Here is a 19,328-nt window from a genome sequence, read left to right as displayed (position 1 = left end):
ATATGATTTATTCTGAAATGAATCGAAGATCTTGGGTTTAGGCTATAATTCTCTATGCTAATCTGTAATGAATTTTAGTAGCCTGCAATGTAAGTGTTCTTTGTTTTATTGTGTAATTCTAAAGAGTTAAACAAAAATTCAACAAAACGAAATGCAAATCTTCATCCTGCAGTAAGCTGATATAAATGACGAGACAGTGGTCATTTATTATATTTCAAAATTGTTTAGAATTTTGCTCTTCTCTGAAGCTATCTACACATACATTTTTTTTTTTTTACTATGCTGGCCATGTTAGTAGATTGTTAGATGAACAGTGGAGAAAATTAAGCACTAAGTGGATACCATGAGAAGGAAAGGTTGCCAGAGAAGAAGACGAAGACTGATCTGCAAAAGATTTGACATGAGATGTCAAATCTTTTGCAGATCAGTTGTGGTGTTGTGACATTGGCTAAAAGAAGGAGAAGAAATCAAATGAACAAATTTTTGTAAATATTTTACATGCTTACAAAAATTTAAGCATGTAAAATATTTACATTTTCGTTTTTCTGATATTTAATCAGAAACCATGTGAAATGACAATGCAGATAATAATTGAATTGTATGTGTTTGTATATTTTTCTACATAAAAAAAGGTTGATCTAAAATTCACTTTATCTTTAATTCACCTCTATAGATAAATTAAATTTCCATCCAGTATACAATATAAATAGGCATGGTAATTATGTACACAACTTACATAAATTTACAGATTTTCAGTTATATCTTTCTCAGAGAGGGTAAACTATACATGGTAGGAAAAAGAGATGCTGCAACAAACCAAACAACTTTCATAACTTTTAGGTTGTGCTAATTATTTACAATATAGAAACACATCTTCCAACACCACAACTGTGCTGTTGCATAATATTTTGTATAACGTCTAATATCAGTTGTATAATGTTTGCAGCAACGAAGGCTTCTATAACATGCCTCCTCCAATCACATTTACTATATATATATATATATATATATATATATATATATATATATATATGTATATATATATATACACACAACAAATGACACTTCACATAAAGTGACACCTAGGATTACTTTACATTTTCTAGGTATTAAATATTCTGGTGACTAAACACAGAAGCAAATACCATGAACTACACCGATTTGCTGAAATTTTTCTCCTTTCCTTTTCAAGAACACAAATACAAGTTCCATAAAACCAATCCATGGAAAAAAAAAAAAAAATGCACATGAACTAAAATTACTGTTGTATATTTCTATGTAAAAAAACAAGGAAATATTTGGTATTTAAAAAAATATGTAAATAAAATAGATGATAAAAAAAAACCACAAGATATATATATATATATATACACACACACACACACAACACACGCATATGTAATATGGCAAGGGGGAGAAAACGAAAAATTTATAAAATTTTATGATAAATGTCCAACAGATGTTATTTGTCTAGGCACTGATTTTAGATTTCTTTTCAATGAAGAATACTCAATTACTGACAAAATAAGCTTACAAAATATGCAAACTTTTCTAAATAATTCTTTATACAAGTTTCTCATAGTTGCAAAAAAAAAGTTAGTCCTTTTGCAAAAGGCTCTGCAGAAATATATTACATATATTTCTGCAGAAGTGGAAGGGAGAATTATAATACTATATTATTTCACATTTTTCTTAAAGGAGATCCATGGAAAAACTTTAACAAAATAAATGAAAAATCAATAAATAAATATCTCGTATAGACATATGCAAAACATTAAAAATCTTATCAGCAGTATAAGCATAAATGCTGCATAAACATATTACATGATATTCATATGCATACAATAATATATATACAGGCACACAGAAAAACATAATGATTTGCCTATTATCCAGTCCCCCCTCCTTCCTTCCTTCCTCCACAAGACCAATAATAACCCATAACGGGCAGTAGTGTCCTCTGCATTCATGCTCCAAGTAGTAAACAAAGTGTAATTAATGAATATTACAGATTAATAAATTTCACTACTGTTGAAATTGTTAATCGGGGTTGTTTATTTGTATAAAAACATTTCCTTTTACATAAAATCTTCCCATTATGAATTCTCTGGGAGGATTCATAATGGGAAGATTTATCGACATTTTGAATATTAAGTTTGTTACTATAAATGTATCTCTGAATATGAGTTTATATCATATTTCTGTCATAAAAGCTTTCTGAATTAGTTCAATCATTCAAATACCAACCATAGTGTTTGTTGTCTAAAAAAAAAGTTGTATTTTTAATATATTAGAACTAAACTTCTTTCTTTTAGACATAATGCAATAAAAACACTTCCAACATAACAGTTATATGAATTACTAAGAGTACAACAGGCAATGCCAAAAATGTATTACCTTGTAAAATTCGATGCAGTAGAAATTTTTATTTTTAACTTTGCATCGACTTTTACACAGGTCACGAATATTGTATAAAGAAGGATATTGTAACTTAACACTGTAGTTGTAATAATTTTGTGATTGAAAAATCATGCAAGTATATGTTGAAACTGTATATTTCAAGGGCAATGCCTTAGAAAGCAGCCCGGCATTTGATGTGGTTCTGATTTAAAAGAAATAGTTTAGAAGCTTTGTTTGTACGATGTAAAGTGCTTTCAATTATGTTTGAACGTAACCAAATGCAAGTCTCAAGGACAGTGCAACAAAAGGCGGCGAACATCTAAGGATGTCACAGTTTTGGTAAATAAGATTGTTTTTGTGTGTTCTGTGAGAAACAGAAGTAATCAACAACTTCGAGTCACATACCTTTGGTGTGGGAATATTAGGGGTTCTCAACTTAATCCAGGGACTGCAGGAGAAGTATAAGAATTCATTGGGTGCGAATCAAAAGAGCGCAGTCTCCCTGCGTAAGGTCTCAATTCAGTATCATGGATGACAGTCAGAAGTCCAGGGAGAAGCAGCGGGTGACGCGAGGCATTGAAGGAAAAGAGAAGTCAGACGGCATGCTTTTCCATTAAGATAGTCTGCCATATGCACTGGACATCGAACGTTTTCGGCTGACCTAGAAAGCTCTAATATGCCTTGAGCCCTGGGAGTCCTCCACGATAAGACTGCGCTAAAGGAAAGAAGCCCACACAAATGTTGAGGCCCGGACGGAAAACGAGTCAATGAAACCAGTAAAGATATATGTGTCAGAGAAGAAATGTGAGTAAAATTTTATGTGTTTGTTTAACATTATGGAAGATAGACCGATAGTTCACGAAACACTTACAAAGTTAATTGTGATTGTTTGTTCCGAACTAAGAAGCAGAAGATTAATTTGTATGATTTAGATATGAGGAACGTGTTAATTGAAATACATATTGCATGAACATATTAGTATTGGGATGAGAACATAGATTTCTGTATGATAGTACTGCTGCATGTTTTAATGTACAATTATTGAGATATTATAATTCTTAGGTTTAGATTTTTAGAAAGAGCCAATTAATTTAAGATACTGTATAATTGCATCGTGGTTTAATGAATATGTTTGTTATGTAAAAAAATGTGTATTCACTGTTCCTTAATCCAATGCACTGTTTCTAAATAAATAGGAACCTGTGAGTGAAGGTAAATAAGAGTAGCCATGACTGTCCATAAAGCTTGAGATAGATCTAGAGAGATTCTGCAGGTAATCTTAATTATATTTAATACCTATAAAGGGGAATCTTGGTGGCGCAGTCATAACATTAAATAAATTTTCCAAGGTTCCCAAGGTATTAGAAATTAGATACCCTGTAGTAATTTAAGGTAAAGAGTAAAAGCATAATAATAGAGTAAAGGGAATATAAAGTAAATAATAGCATAATATTACCAAGGAGCCAACAGACATTATGTTTACAACCCTTTATTGACAGCAAACTAAACTGGAATTCAAGGTGTATGTTGTCATACAACTGTAGTTTACTGTTAATGGAAATGTGGTATTAAATTTGTTTAAAAAAAAATCATAATAATCATGGTTGTGTTGAATTCCATTAGATGTCTGGAGTGTGTTCTAGCTAAAACAAAAAAAAGCACAGGCAAAATATTACAACAACAATAAAAAAAAAGTTTTTTGGTTGTCAGATGTGGAATATTTTATTTTTTAAAAATTTCATATATATCTGACACACACACACACAAAAAAAATGTCATGTGTCATTTTTCCTAACCTAACCTCACTGCTCAGTAAGGGCAACTCTCGATGTGGATTGAAATGAAAATGAAGGAAGAGAAGTTCGTTTGGTGAGCTAGGTGGTAATTGGGCATTAACCAGCAGCTGCTCATGTTTTTGAAAAAAATGGAGGAATGATAGTGGCCTTTTTTTTTCTTTTTTTTTTTCAGCAGAGTGTTGTCCATGAAAGTACCTGACAAAAAAAGAAAATGCATAAACAGAAACTGAATATCTATGAACTGGATTGAAATGGAACTGTGAGAAGTCATCAGTAAATCAGACTGCTATCTTCTGAACAGCATCAAACAGTCCTTGGAATGCACCATCCAAAAAGTGTGAATAGTATTCCATTGCTTGGCAGATTTTGGATCTGTAAGCCATTTGCAATTGTACAGATGGGAAGTAGTGCCTTGAATGGGAAAGTACAAGCGTTTTTTAGAACAGCTGCAGATGCTATGGCTGAGTTGTGATTATGCCAGTGAAGGCTACTGATATAAGTCAGATCAAAAAGCAAAATCTGATCAGATTTTCATGAGAGTAAGGGAAAGTGATAAAAGATCTTTCTTGCAAGAAATTAGACAGGACTGTGTTTTAATATTGAAGTTTGCAAGGTTATTCTTGATCTAATGAAGAATAATAAGGATATCAAAGTTTAGGACATTGTATCTTAAGGCTTCTAATATTAGATTAGACACCAAGGGTTGTCAAATGAAAAAGAGGACTGCAGTGTACTGTCATCAGCAAAGTTATGAATAGGATTTGGAGTCAGTGAGAGCAGGTCATTTATTTACAAGAGGAAGAGACAGTGAGCAAAAGTAAAGAGCCCTGAGAATATTCCTTCTTTTGGAAGGGAAATCATTTGATACTGGTGAGTGTCTTATTGTGGATCTAAGTGTCTTATTGTAGATGAAAATCTAAGCTGAATGACTAATCCATGAAGTTAACTTACTCCTTATGAAAGATAATTTAATGATTATCTTTTTGAAATTGCAAACACAGAATGGTTCTCTCAAAAAACAGAGAAAAAAGTAAACAGATTGGGGGGTTGGGTTATACATTTTTGAACAGTTCTAAGTTCCAAACAAATAGCTTAAGGAAACATTTGAAGATGAAATATTATATTAAAAATACACATAAATAAATAAATAAATAATGCATAAATGAGGTAACTGGTCACTGCGCTGTGATATATTTGAAACTAATGAATTACTGGATATATTTTAATTAATAGAACATGGCATTTCCTGTTTGGCACTGATAAGTATCTGCATTTATTAAAACGCAATCATACATTACTTGTAACTTGTGACATATATGGTAATTTTGCTTGCATTTGAAATAAGAGCAAATAGAAAAGACAAAATATAAGATCAGATGTCAATAGATGCAGCTGTAAATGCTGAACAAACAGGAGCGACAACCCTGATGAAAATCTAAGCTGAATGACTGATCCATGAAGTTAACTGGATAATAGGTAACTTACTATATTTATATATCAGTGACATATATTTTCAGGTGGAAGATGATTTTTTTTTACCCAATTTGAGATCACCCCCCACCCCTGCTTATTTGGAGTCTAAAGTGACTTGAAAAAAAGTTACATGTTGGGTCTCACAGGGCTCCTAGATTATTTATAACTCTGAGGCTATTCACAGTATTTAATACACTTATAAATTACCAACTTTTAGTGGGCTGAATCTAATTTTAGAGTATAGCTTTTCCCCCCTTAACTTTCTACTGTTATCAGCCAATACACTATCATCTAGTAGTAAAAATTCAATATTAACAATGAGAGAGCCAACAAAATGATTGATAAATCAGTACATCATTTTTGTGTAATAATTTTTGGTAATGAAGACTAAATCTTCCTCTAAAAGAGAGAAGAAATCCCAGACCTTATCATCCTCTTCTTTTACATACCACCGGTGTGCATATATTAAATTAACCATTCTCCTCTTGGAGAATTTCTTAATAAAGTTAATGAAGATGCAAAATAAACAACAAAAAATGAATAAATGAACTGACACTTATTTTCACTCAGAGTATGAAATTGTTCCAAATTCTACAAGAATTTCTACTTTTCATCAAAGAGAAAAAAAAAAAAAATTATAACAGTCAAATAAATAAACTTGAATGCAAAAATTGCCTATCCACCTATCCTATGAAATAAAGCAATATTTGCAAGTAGTTTCAGTTAAATTTCACTTAAAAGTACTTATATTTTATATTTATATATGTATACACACAAAAGTCTTGTTTTCTGTCATCCAAATGACAGAAAAACAAAAGGAGGAAGATAGGGGAAAAAAGGAGAAACAGAATTTATTTAGATTGCATTTTATCCATTGTAATACTTAATAATGCAGAGAATAGATATGTGCATTATGGATTACTAACTTGAATGGAAATAGTAGTATAACTCACAAGAAAATTTTTTATACCTTTAGAAGTTATTACTATTTTTTGAAATAATATTAAGATTTCTACAATATACATATAAACTATGTTCTCATGCAATATCTTTACAAAATCACAATCGCAGTTTTATATTTTACCTGAAACACTAATTTCAGAAAGGATATGTAATACGAACAACAGAACTTTTAACAGTGAGTTTAAACCTCAAAAATTTAGAAAAAAATTTCACTTTAGAAAGAAATGAAAAGTGCACATTACATGTAAGAAAGTTTCTATCTAGATATATCAGTTTATTTTGCTGATATTTGTAATGTTAAAAGTCAGCAAACTGTAAATTTCTGAAAAGAAAAAAGAAAAACTGCTTGAACTGGTAGAACATATTTTCTATAATCTAAAAAAACAGAGAATGATATTCATACTACTAAGCAGATCTGTTTCCACACCCCACCCCACCTTTACTTATTAAATCTAATATATTTTTACAAGCTTTCTAAATGCTTATCTTTCCACTTCACTCAATGTTATCTGCATGCCCATACAACAAGGAGAACAATAATGTTAAGCACTTGACCTCTTTCTCTTTCAGTTCTAAGAGCTAAATTATATGGGACTACATATAATATACAATCTCACACAATGATACAAATTTACAGGTAATAAATGTGTGTATGCACATGTGTTAGCAAATGAATGAAAGGAAAAATATTTGTACACCAGAACACACTGCCATGCTTTTTGATGTAAAACAATACACATATGATTTATAAGTACACATAAACATCTGTATTAACCAAACAAACATAGATATGTGGTCAAACAGTTCCCTCCATGCCACAACTATTATCCTGTCTTGACGAAGGAGGTTCTAGAGGTTTAAATGTACTACAAGGTGAGTCACTGCAGCTTGACATCGAATCAGTGTTATCGGCACATTCATGCGGAACAGTCTGTTCGGGACTTGAGACCTCTAACGTACTTGATGAGAGACTGTAAAAGAATAATTATTTACTGATAATATAAAAAATGAAATACCTTAAAGCAGTGGATAATATGATTATAAGAAATAAAAATTCAAACACCTTTATTAAGTAACTGACCTTTGTAAGCTATGACTTATGTTAAAAGAAAGGATTATAAATATCCATCTTACAATCTTTGGGCATGATTTGTCATGGTTGTACAACTACTTAAAAAACACTTGGTTCCGACACATCTATGTTGGAAAAGTGCAAGTAATCGATCCTCTGCATCCTGACCAGAAATTTAACAGATATTTCCTATTAATATTAGTGTCCATGCCTTCCCCCAAATTTTGCTAGAACATAAGTCGTCATCATCATCAAATTCCTGATATATACCCTCAAGGGGGTGTACAGGATATGATAGTACTACATGAAAAATTTACATCATTACTAACTTTCTATCTACAATTTTCCTCCAAATCAGTCTGTTAAATGTCAAGACTCCAATATTATCAGGTCTTATATTTCTGTCTTCTAAGGCACTTTTTACTGTACCAAGCCTATATCTTGGTCTTCCAGGGGAAGACCAAGATATAGGCTTGGTCTTTTTCCTGCCAACCTAGCAGAGAACACCTGTTTTGCTAATCTTTCCTTGCCCATTCTGTTTAAGTGACCATAGCACCTGTGATTAGCTCTGATAACACATTCCTGAATGCTGACAATGTCAAGTTCTTTCCTAATATCCTTGTTTTTAACATGATATTGCCATTGATGCCATTTGTTCATGCCCCCTAATCTTTCTCAGGACTGTCATATCTGCAATATCTAGTCTTTGGTGAAGTGTTTTACTTCTGAACCAGCTCTCATATTAAAAAGTTAAAATTGGTTTGAACACTGTCTTGTATACAGCTAATTTAACGTTTTGACTAATTTCTCTCTTATTCCATATAAATTTATTCAGTTTGACTTCTAACCATGTCACCTTTGTTGATTCTGTTGTATATTTAGATATTTAATTTACCATCTTCACTAAAAATCATGCCTAAGTAGATGAGTAGATCATGCCTAAGTAGATGAAATATTTTACTTGTTCTATAAGTTCTCCATTCACAATGCAGTTGACATTTTCAATGCTTATGCCTATTTTCCTTGTCTTTGTCATGTTATTGCTGATCTTCATACTGTTACATCTTCACTTTCCGTAATTTATCTATTTTATTCACTCTATAGGGCCTCAAAGGTTATCTACTAACTTGATTCCTGTGAGACGTTCCCCTTTTAACGCAGGCAAATTTGTTTGATTAATTGCTGCGCCAGCCTAAGTCTAAGGATAGAAATATCTTATCCTAGGGAAAGTTCACAGAGATTAAGTGTCACCAATAATATTAAATTAGATCAGGGAGCTGTGGATACCTTAGCTTTGCAGTCGTAGCCCTTTTACTCTTAATTTTCTTTGGATATTCCCTGCATGCATAGGTTTGATATTTTTATGAGTGGTGAAGTCAGTCAACATGCTCAGAACACACATATGCATAAATTAGAAAGCATATTTATTTTACAACTAAAGATTACAAAGAAAAACACAATGTTAATGGCAATACTAAGATGAAGAATTGTTTAGAATTTCACGCACAACTCTCTCACTTTAAATATACAAATCAAAGTTACATTAAAGAATCATTTAAGCAAATACCACATTAATCATATATTATCTGGTGCATATTTGGCACAAAACATTATTCAGGTTCTTAGATCATATAAGTTCTAATATCAGTTCCATTACAATAACTGCTGCAATCACATACTAGGATTCTCAGACAAACAGTCCAACGAGCTTTTCGAGTGTTCCTGACTATATTAAATCAAAGTTCACTTCCCTTCAGAAAGGATCTAAATTTCTTCCATTCACAAATATCTAAACAATGTAATAAGAAGTTCACAGTACTTATCTACACTGCACGGTCGCATCGAGATCTTTTCATCTGTCGCTTCTAGTGGAATTTCACTATTGTTACAATATGCTACCACGTGGGAATCACATGCACGATACAAATCTGGCACTCATTTTTGCTATCTAACATCGGCTTGCTCTCGCCGATGGCCCACGATTTGGATCTACCGTTGTCTGGTGCATCGCTTTGCTGGGACTTATGCTAGTCAGCTACGGGAACGTAGCTGACTAGCGTAAGTCCCAGCAAAGTTTCCCATTCACGATGAGAAAACCGGAACAGAGAAAATAAATGGGGAGGGGGGGGGGGGGGTATTCAGACCTGCGCTGCCATATTTATTTCATTTCTCAGCACCCTCTTTTTGACTCCGAATCTCACACATGGGAGCCCCCCTATTCATTCTGACTGGGTGACATCATTCTGCCACCTTACAGAGTCTTGTATTTTCGGGGATGTGTGCCACCGAACGTCTTCCACGAATTCTTCAGCCTCGGTTGTGCATCATAACTGTGGTATTTCTGCAACCTTTGACCTTTCGTTGGCAGTGTGTTAACCTTCTTGCATGCACAGTTTTAATTCTATCGGTTAAATTTTCGCATATATTCAAAATACATTATTTCTATTTCATCGTTTTAGATTGCATAAAACCTCGGGCTTAATGCTTCGTCTTTTATCTTATTCTTCCCACGTCAACATAATATTGTTTTCTTGATAAATTTAAGTTTGACTGCTAAAAGGGGCAAGTATGTTCATCCAGTTAAGCACATCCTGTATGGGTGACTCTTTTGTGAATAAAGTTTCCCATTCACGATCTAACAAAACCATATCTATTACAACAGTTATTCACTTTAATCAGGGAATCTTGCAGCCTTGTACCAGATTTATTTAGAAGTATAACATCATCCACATAAACCAAAGAGCTAACAACAACATCTCCAATTTTGATATCAGGTTTAACACCACTTTTCTTCATAATGTGATCCATGTAGATAATGAATAACAGAGGGGATAATATACATCCTTCGAGAAACAGATTCCGGTATTGAGATCATATGTTTATTAAATATGAACAGGATACGTGAAAACCCGACAAGTTTCGTAAGTTGTAATAGGTTTCGCGGTATAATAAGAACACAGATGATTAAGAAAATAACTATTTATTAACTTAAAGCTAATATTTTGCTGGTATTATATCCAGTATCTTCAAAGCACACAACACAAAGTTTGTTACAAATGTAAGACAACCACAATCCGGTGTAACAGTGGGGGCTAGTATAAGTGATTGCAGTGTGCAACACAAGACTAAAGTCCTAATATGGTGCCATCTAGGTAAAAAAAAAAAAAAAAAAAAAAATCAAAGTTTTGAAATAGTAGTCAAATATTAGATTTAAAAAAAAAAAATATATATATACAGGGTGTTCGGGATAAATTTGACATATTTATAATTAATTATATTTTTCCGTAAGTTACATGTATTAACACACACTTCTCTTCATTTAAAAGTTTGGACCCTTCTTCATTCATATACAAGATGTCAGAAAGGATGGATAGCTGGAACCCACCTGAATCATGGAAGAGAATAACTTGTATCATGATGATTCGTGCCCGCCATCAAAATAAGGATATTACGACTGCTGCCCAATGCTCCCTGAATACAGTAAAAACAATCAGGCATGAACTAGAGACTTGCAATGGTGACTACGAGGATGTAGCAAGAAGAAAGATCCCTAGCAGACGATCTGATTGCGTTCGTACAGCAGAATTCCTCGCAAATCTGCAGGAACAGGTGTTGAAGAACCCTGGCATTGGAATTCGGGCTTTGTTCGTGGAGTTGCTAACTGTAGTCAAGCCCTGGATAACAAGGGTAGCCAATGGTAGGCCGTATGTATGGCAGCAGGATTCGGCCCCTTGCCACACCTCTGGGAAAAGTCAAAAATGGTTGTCTGAAAATTTCTACGACTTCACCAGTCCAAATGTTTGGCCTCCAAACTCCCCAGACCTTAACCCCATGGATTATTTTGTATGGGGCGCAGTTGAAAAAGACACCAATCGCACTTCCAGTAATACAAAAGCCCAGTTAATGGATAAAATTAAAACAGTTTTTGCGGCCCTTCCCAGGGAGACTGTAGCATCAGCTTGTTCGAGGTTCCGAAGCAGAATTGAAGCTGTGATCGATGCTAATGGTGGTTATTTTGAGTAAATCTTGTTGATAGTATTGTAATTAACTCTGCCTGTAATGTTTTTTTGTCAATTCATTAAATTTAATAGATACAAAGAAGATTTTCTTTTTCCTTACGAAACTGTCAAATTTATCCCGAACACCCTGTATATATAAATTAAAAAATATTAATTTGGTCTTAGGATAATATTAGCTTTAAGTTAATAAATAGTTATTTTCTTAATCATCTGTGTTCTTATTATACCGTGAAACCTATTACAACATGTCTGATGAACACATAAGCCTATCCACGCGTATAAAGTTTCGTTGTATAAGTTGTATGACTTACATCATCGGGGGCATTGGTGTATAAAAAGGTTAAACACAACTAACAAAGATTAAATTCATAGTCCATTAGATGTTTCTAACTGTAACATTGAAAAAATTGAAACATTCGTTACTGAATGTTTGTTAGAACGTTGTTATTTGTTGTCACGTTCTGTGCTTTACGTGTGTAATGTCCGAGATCTGAGGAAGTTAGTTTTTTTTATGAATGCCTACCACGCTTGGTATAACATCAAACATTGGTTTTTGTTGTACTGTGCAGGAATTCTAAGCATTTTTTCCACTTCTTTGAATTTCCTTGTGAAACAGTTTTTATCAATATATGATATGATCGTTTTTTCCCAAAGTACTTTATGGCTAATGGAAGTTGTGTGGAAAGCCAGGCCTGCCTGATTTGTATTCTCTTCTTTTTTCTACGTCTTTTTTATGTTCTGCCATACGGATTTCTCCTGACCTTCCCATCTGGCCTATGTAACAAATGCCACAAGAACAATAAATTTGATAGACCCCTGGGTTTTTTTTATGGGATGGTGCAAAGGTTTCGGTGGATGAAGGAATCTTGATATTTTTTCTAAAGGGAGAAAAGCCACTTTTAAGTTGTACTTGCGGAGCAATGTCACTAATCTATCTGTGACATTTTTGATATATGGTAGTGAGATTGCTTTCTTCAAATCTTGTTTTTCTATGTTGGTTGTGGAAGCTGCATTCAGCATTTTCTTGATTGTTTTTGGCTGAAATCCATTAAGTGTGAGGTTCTGTGTTAAGTAGCGTAATTCCTCATTTCGCTTTTTATTCCTGTGCTGGATATCTTATATGCTCTGTCTCTCAAAGTTTTTATTATACCTATTTTTTGTGAGGGGTGGTGGTGTGAGACTGCATTAAGAAATCTTCCTGTAGTTGTTGATTTTCTGTAAACGGAAAAGGTTACACTTTTTTGTTCTTCATTTTTTTCTATGAGGATATCCATGAAAGGCAATTTTTTATGTTCTTCTATTTCCAAAGTGAATTTTATATTTGGGTGTATTCTGTTAAGATATTCTTTAAAAATAATTAATTCATCTGTCGTTCCTAGCAAAATGACAATGTCATCCACATATCATAGCCAACTCTTGGGTTTCTTTTGAAAATGATAGTTTTTTAGAGCGTTAGTTTCAAAGTTTTCCATGAAGAGGTTGGCTAAAGCTGGGGAGGGGGAGAGCCCATTGCTAGCCCTTCCGTTTGTTCCCAAAATTTGTCCTGGAATGTGAAAAACGTATTATTCATGCAGTGTTTGTATAGCTCTACAATGCTGGTGGAAAAAGTTTTTCAAGAAGAGTCACTGTATCATTTCTCAGTACATTAGTGAAAAGAGGCTGACTATATCCAAGCTTGCTAAAATGTCTGAGGGTTCTGGATTGACATCCTTGATCTTCTTGACGAAATCTAAACTGTTCTTTATGAATGAATCTGTTTTTCCTATATGTGGTGCTAACATGTTTGTCAGATATTTCACCAGATTTGATGTCAGGAAATCTCTTCAATCCACAATTGGTCTTAACGGGTATCTTTTCTATGTATTTTTGGTGCTCCATAAATTCTTGGGACTAATGGATGTTTAGATGATAAAGTTCTTTTTAGGTCTTCAGGCCAGTTAGGTATCTTTTTGATTAAGTCATTAGTTTTTATTATGTGTTCGCCATGTGGGGATCTCTGGTAATAGGCAAATAGATGTGGAATCCTCTAAGAGGGTGTTCATCTTTCTTGTGTAATCTTTGGAGTTCATGACGACTGTTGCGTTCCCTTTATCTGCTTTAATTATCACATTGTTGTTGTCAAGTCTTAATTTTTTAAGTGCTGCAGATTCCGGTTTTGATAAGTTCTTACGTGGTATTTTGCATTTTAATAGTGATGCAGAACTTTGTATGCAGGTGAGGTCTGCTGCATCATTAGGCAAATTGTGGATTCCTTTTTCAATTTGTGCATTTCTTTCCCTGGATATGCAAATTGAAACAGCAATCTGCAATTTATCTAGTGATACAGCACACCTCATGTACAACTTAAAACTAGCTTTTCTCCCTTAGAAAAAATATCAAGATTCTTACATCCAACGAAACCTTTGCACCATCCCATAAAAAAACCAGAGGTCTATCAAATCTATTGTTCTTGTGGCTTTTGTTACGTAGGCCAGACGGGAAGGTTAGGAGAAATTCGTATGGCAGAACATAAAAAAAGACGTAGAAAAAAAAGAAGAGAACACAAATCAGGCCTAGCTTTCCACACAGCTTCCACTGGCCGTGTGTTGAGACTTACGTGCTGTGAAGAATTCATGTTGGAGGCTTAATGGAATATTATCAGCACTGAGAAAGGATTAAAACTAATTTTAATACTTTCAGTATTTCGTCTCAGTCACAGAGACATCTTCAGGGATTACAAAACCTTTTTGTAATAACACACACAAATATAATACAATAGTGAGTGAAACTAATGTCCTATCTAGGTGGTGCACCTTCTATGGGCATTTGTAGGTGGTCTAGGATGTAAAGAGGGATCTCTGATAATTAATGTTTCCCAAATTTTGGGAAGTTTTATGCAACTGTATTTGTTTAAATTAGGTCGATTCCTGAGTGCAGATTCAATAAACAATCTTTCTTTTTTGAATTTACTATGGTGGAGCATAGTATTTTTTTCCCAGGAGATCCTGTGGGTTTATGCAAAACAGTCTGCAAGGCCAGATTGACTATAATCGTGATTGCAGATGCATGACTTATGTTCTTCTAACCGGATGGTTGCTGATCTGCCTGTCTGTCCGAAATAAGCCAGTTTACAGGAACAAAGGTACTCTATATACTCCAGGCACTGAGAGAGGAGCGAGCTGATCTTTGGTGGAATGGATAAGGGTAGCAAGTTTATGGTGGGGCTTAAAAGCTGTATGGAGGTTGTACTTTTTTAACGATCTGGCTATTTTTTCTGATGTGCCATGGATGCAAGGTATGGTGATGGAATTTCTAAAGTCCTTCTGAAGAGATGGTCAGGGAATGGGAAAGGACTTGATTATTTTTTAAATTCTGTAATCACTGTAGCCATTGGAAAGAAAGGCGTTGTGTATATGTTTGAGTTCGGTTGAAAGGGCAATTTCACTGGAACAAAGATTGTGGGCTCTATTAGTTAGAGTTTTAATAATGCCATACTGCTGAGAGGGGTGGTGGTGGTGGTGGTGGGAGAGTTTGTAAATGTATCTGCCTGTATGAGTAGGTTTTCTATATACAGAGAAAGAAAGGTTACCATTAGGAGGTGTGTTACTAAGGTTTCTAGGAAAGAAACTATTGTTATTTTCCTTTTCCATCATAAACTGGATTCTTGGATGTAGGTTATTGAGGTGACTGAGGAAGGAGTCTAATGTACCTGGGTCATGAGGCCAAATAGAGAACACATCATCTACATATCTTAGCCAGATAGAAGGTTTTAGAGGGGAGTCTATGGCTTGTGTTTCAAAATTTTCCATGTAAAAAAAAAAAAAAAAAAAAAAAAAGGCTATGTAGAGGTCTCCTCTCAGTTATACAGCTTTGACCCTTAAGCACCCCTAGAAGAACATAAGTCTAGAATGCATTTCCTACACTGATATTCACGTCTCCAAAAATCTGTCTTTCTATTTCTCTCAGTCAGAAAAATTCCACTCTTTCTTCCATAAAAATACAAATAAGTTGCATTATCACATTTAAAATAGCTGATAGTGCATTCATTTATTTTTATAATGACTTCACTTGTTCATAACACAAGTCTTTCCTTTTATAATCATGTGGACCCAATTACTAGGCAATTTCCTACACCCTAATATTTTCCTCTGATAACTCTTAAGAATACTGAAGAATATTCATGTCTTTATCTAATCCCAGACCACTACTTGACACTGATGTTTTCTCCTACTGCATTTCTCTTTTCTATATTACAAAAATATCACATAGAACAATTTCCATAATTTATATTTTTTATCCTCTTAATGTGTTTTCCTATTGCATCCTCCCCCCTTTTTTTGCATTCAGGATTGGAAACATGAAACAAATTGCTATTTTTACCATTTTTTGAATAATGTTTCATGATTTACAAGTTTGTAACACATTTAAATTAGAATTCTTTAGATTACTAGAATCAAAAGAGAGGAATATTTAGTATCGGACTTAGGGAGATTTGAAAAATCTGCACTACAAAACTATGACAAGTGATCCTTTTTATTATATTGGAAGATTCTTCCTTTTCCGATGCAGTATTTTAATGTTATCAAAATATTGATCAAATTTTTTACATTTATCCCTTTCAGAATTTTCCTGAGTCTTTTTAAGATATCCAATCATTGACAGGAGCTGTCCTTGAAGCTTTGTAAGACTTAAACTTATCCATCATTTTTTCAAATTCTTTATTCATATTTCCTTCTTAATTAATGCAAATGCAGAAATACTTTCCAGTTTTCAAAGGTCTAGGAAACCTTTGAAGATTTAACTGTTTCAACTGGATGAAACTGTTTGCAAAGTGAAATGCTAACATTCCTCATTAGATTCTCCTCAACTATGTCCAAAGCTTATTTAAATTGTATTCAGACCCTTTTTATGGACACTCCTCAATTCAGATCTCAAGCTATATCTAAATCGAAAAGTTTTTTTTACATCAAGCTTTTACATCATGAAATTTTCTGAAAAATTTCTGTAGCATCACATATTTAAATGTCACATAATTAACAGCCAGTTTCATCCATTTAGAACTGTGAGAAAATCTCTTACTCTTCCTTGTAATTTTGTTTTTAAAATAAGTAGCAACTGAGTATCTGACCACCTTACCAAGAGACCTAACAGTTTCAAAAAAATATCTCAATGTTTTCCTGAGGTTTATCCTTAAAATTATGTGTATTAATTTATATTTAATATCTTATTAATTTAGTAAATTAATTAAGTTTTGAAAATTTTGAAGATGAACCAAAATCACCTATATATTTTCATTAGTCTTTTTAAATAAAATTCCTGAAAAACATTTTGAATTAATAAATGCAAAATGGCAGGTTAAAGAAACAAAAAATTCTATTTAGTCTCATTTTTTTTTTTTTTAACTTCTCATGTCAACTGCACCATTTATGCTAAAAACAAGATACCGTATTTGTCGGCATATAAGACGTACCCCCTTTTTTGTACACATTTTTTAGTTAAAAAAAAACTATCAATCAATATTATAATGAATTTACAGTATTTCAAATATAAAATATAAAGTTCATGAATCTTGAAGACCATGATGTTGATCCAGTAAACTTGGCAATCCCTTTGTTAGTGGCTATCACTTTTGCTTGATGAATAATCATTTTTGTAGACACTGAAAGTCATGCTTTTCTTTGGTCTAAAATCCAAGTATTCAGTTCTGCCTCAAGTTCTGGCCATTTTGCAGTTCAACTTCGTAGGTTATGTTTACTATGAGTTGCTTTTTTTTAGATCCTCTTCCTGATTCCGCTAAGTTCTTATCATTTTCTCAGTTGGGGTGGCCTGAAATGCCTCTCTGCAGCCCTGTTTCCATGTTCTTTAGCATACACAATCAAACGTAGCTTGTATGCAATATTGAACTAATGCCGACATTTTCAAGCCATAATTTGCCAAGAAATTTACAGAAAATTTAGCGGCAGAAATTTATCACCGTTCACAACAATCGCGACAACAATTGGAAAGTTTAAACGAACAGGAACAACAGCTGTGATCATCGATGACAGTGCATTCACTGAATTCTACGTAATTGGAATGCTCTCACACACTGCAAGGAAGCAAGAAAGAAATCGCGTAACTCGGAACAGAGAAAATTTCCAGAAAAGAAAGTAATAAAAAGCTGAGTATCGGCGTATAACACGCACCTTGTTTTTCAGACCTATTTTCAAAGGAAATAAATGCGTCTTATACGCCGACAAATACAGTATATTTTCTTTCTTATGTTTTTCTGCACCAAAAAAGTTCATACCACAAGTATAATTTTGTTTCTTTCCAGTAATTAAATTTATTTACTTTAAAGGAATATTCATTTATTTTGGTACGTTATGGACACTACAGTCATGTTAGGAATAATTACTTTAATTTCCCAATGTTTCAACTTTCATATTAAGATCATCATCTGGAGTATATACGAGGGTGGACTGAAAAGTTCTCAGCCTCAACCATAGATGGCAACACCATCGGCAAGATTTTTTTTTCAAAGTTAGTATATCTGTCATAAACATCACTGAAAGTCATTCATTCAAGTGGTTTGTTTTATACAGCTGTCTGAAGCAAAAGTGTTATCTGTATCCCTTGAAATGGATAAAACTGAGTATCGTGCATTTATAAAATTCTTTGTAAAAGAAGATTTAATGGCAAAAGAAATTCATTCAAAGTTCATAAAAGTTTAAGGGCACTCTTGTCCTTTATTTTCGACAATTAAGAAACGGGCTGCCGAGTTTAAACGTGGCCATACCAGCCAAAAAGTGTAAACAACATTGATCAAGTGCACAATATAGTATTAGATGACTTCCAAGTCAAGTGCGTGAAATTGCTGAGACTATAGGCATTTCAAAAGAATGTGTAGGATATATTTTGCATGAAGAATTGCAAATGAAAAAGCTTGGTGCAAAATGGGTGTGGTACTTGCTCACAGCAGATCAAAAATGCACTCGCATGAAAATCTCTGAACAGTGCTTGGAGCATTTTAACAAGAATAAAACTGATTTTGTGTGTCGATTTATTACTATGGATGAGACTTGGATTCACCATTACACACCAGAATCCAAACAGCTGTCAAACAGTGGACAGAAGCCGGTTGTTCAGAGTCAAAGAAGACAAAGTCAGTTCCATCAGCAGTAAAGGTCATAGCATCAGTATTTTGGGATGTTAAAAGGCATTTTGTTTATTAATTACCTTGAAAAAGGTAAAACAATAACCGAGGAATATTATTCCGATCTTTTAATCAAATAGTCGAAAAAATTCGTGAGAAAAGAGCTGGTTTGCAGAAAAAGAAAATCATCTTTCATCAGAACAATGTACCTCCCCACAAAGGTGTTTTGGCAATGGGAAAATTAAGGGATCTGCACTATGAATTATTGGAACATCCACCCTATTCCCCAGATTTGGCTCCCTCTGACTTTTATCTCTTCCCAAAACTAAAACTCTTCCTCGCTGGTGAGCGTTTTTCTTCGAATCAAGAGGTGATTGCAGTTGTAGAGGGATATTTTGCAGATCTTACTGAGAACCACTACAGGGATAGGATAATGGCACTGGAGCATGACTGGAATAAATGTATTAGTCTTAAGAGAGATTATGTTGAAA

The 19,328-nt window shown here is 33.6% G+C and overlaps 1 protein-coding gene across 1 annotated transcript in view; it reads right to left on the bottom strand.

Moving 5' to 3' along the window:
* Window positions 1-639: 639 nt before the first annotated feature.
* LOC150109438 (P2R1A-PPP2R2A-interacting phosphatase regulator 1) overlaps window positions 640-19,328 on the bottom strand; it is a 208,785-nt gene continuing 190,096 nt past the window's right edge. Inside the window, exon 10 of the mRNA XM_090413162.1 lies at window positions 640-7,603. Coding sequence (XP_090269288.1) covers window positions 7,429-7,603 — 175 coding nt within the window. The 3' untranslated portion in view covers window positions 640-7,428. The remainder of the gene's footprint in view (window positions 7,604-19,328) is intronic.

The sequence above is a fragment of the Typopeltis vanoorti genome, chromosome 2 (assembly GCF_054136105.1).
Source record: "Typopeltis vanoorti isolate ZY-2024b chromosome 2, IOZ_Tvanoo_1.0, whole genome shotgun sequence".
Classification (NCBI taxonomy): domain Eukaryota; kingdom Metazoa; phylum Arthropoda; class Arachnida; order Uropygi; family Thelyphonidae; genus Typopeltis; species Typopeltis vanoorti.
This window is presented reverse-complemented; position numbering and strand designations above follow the sequence as displayed.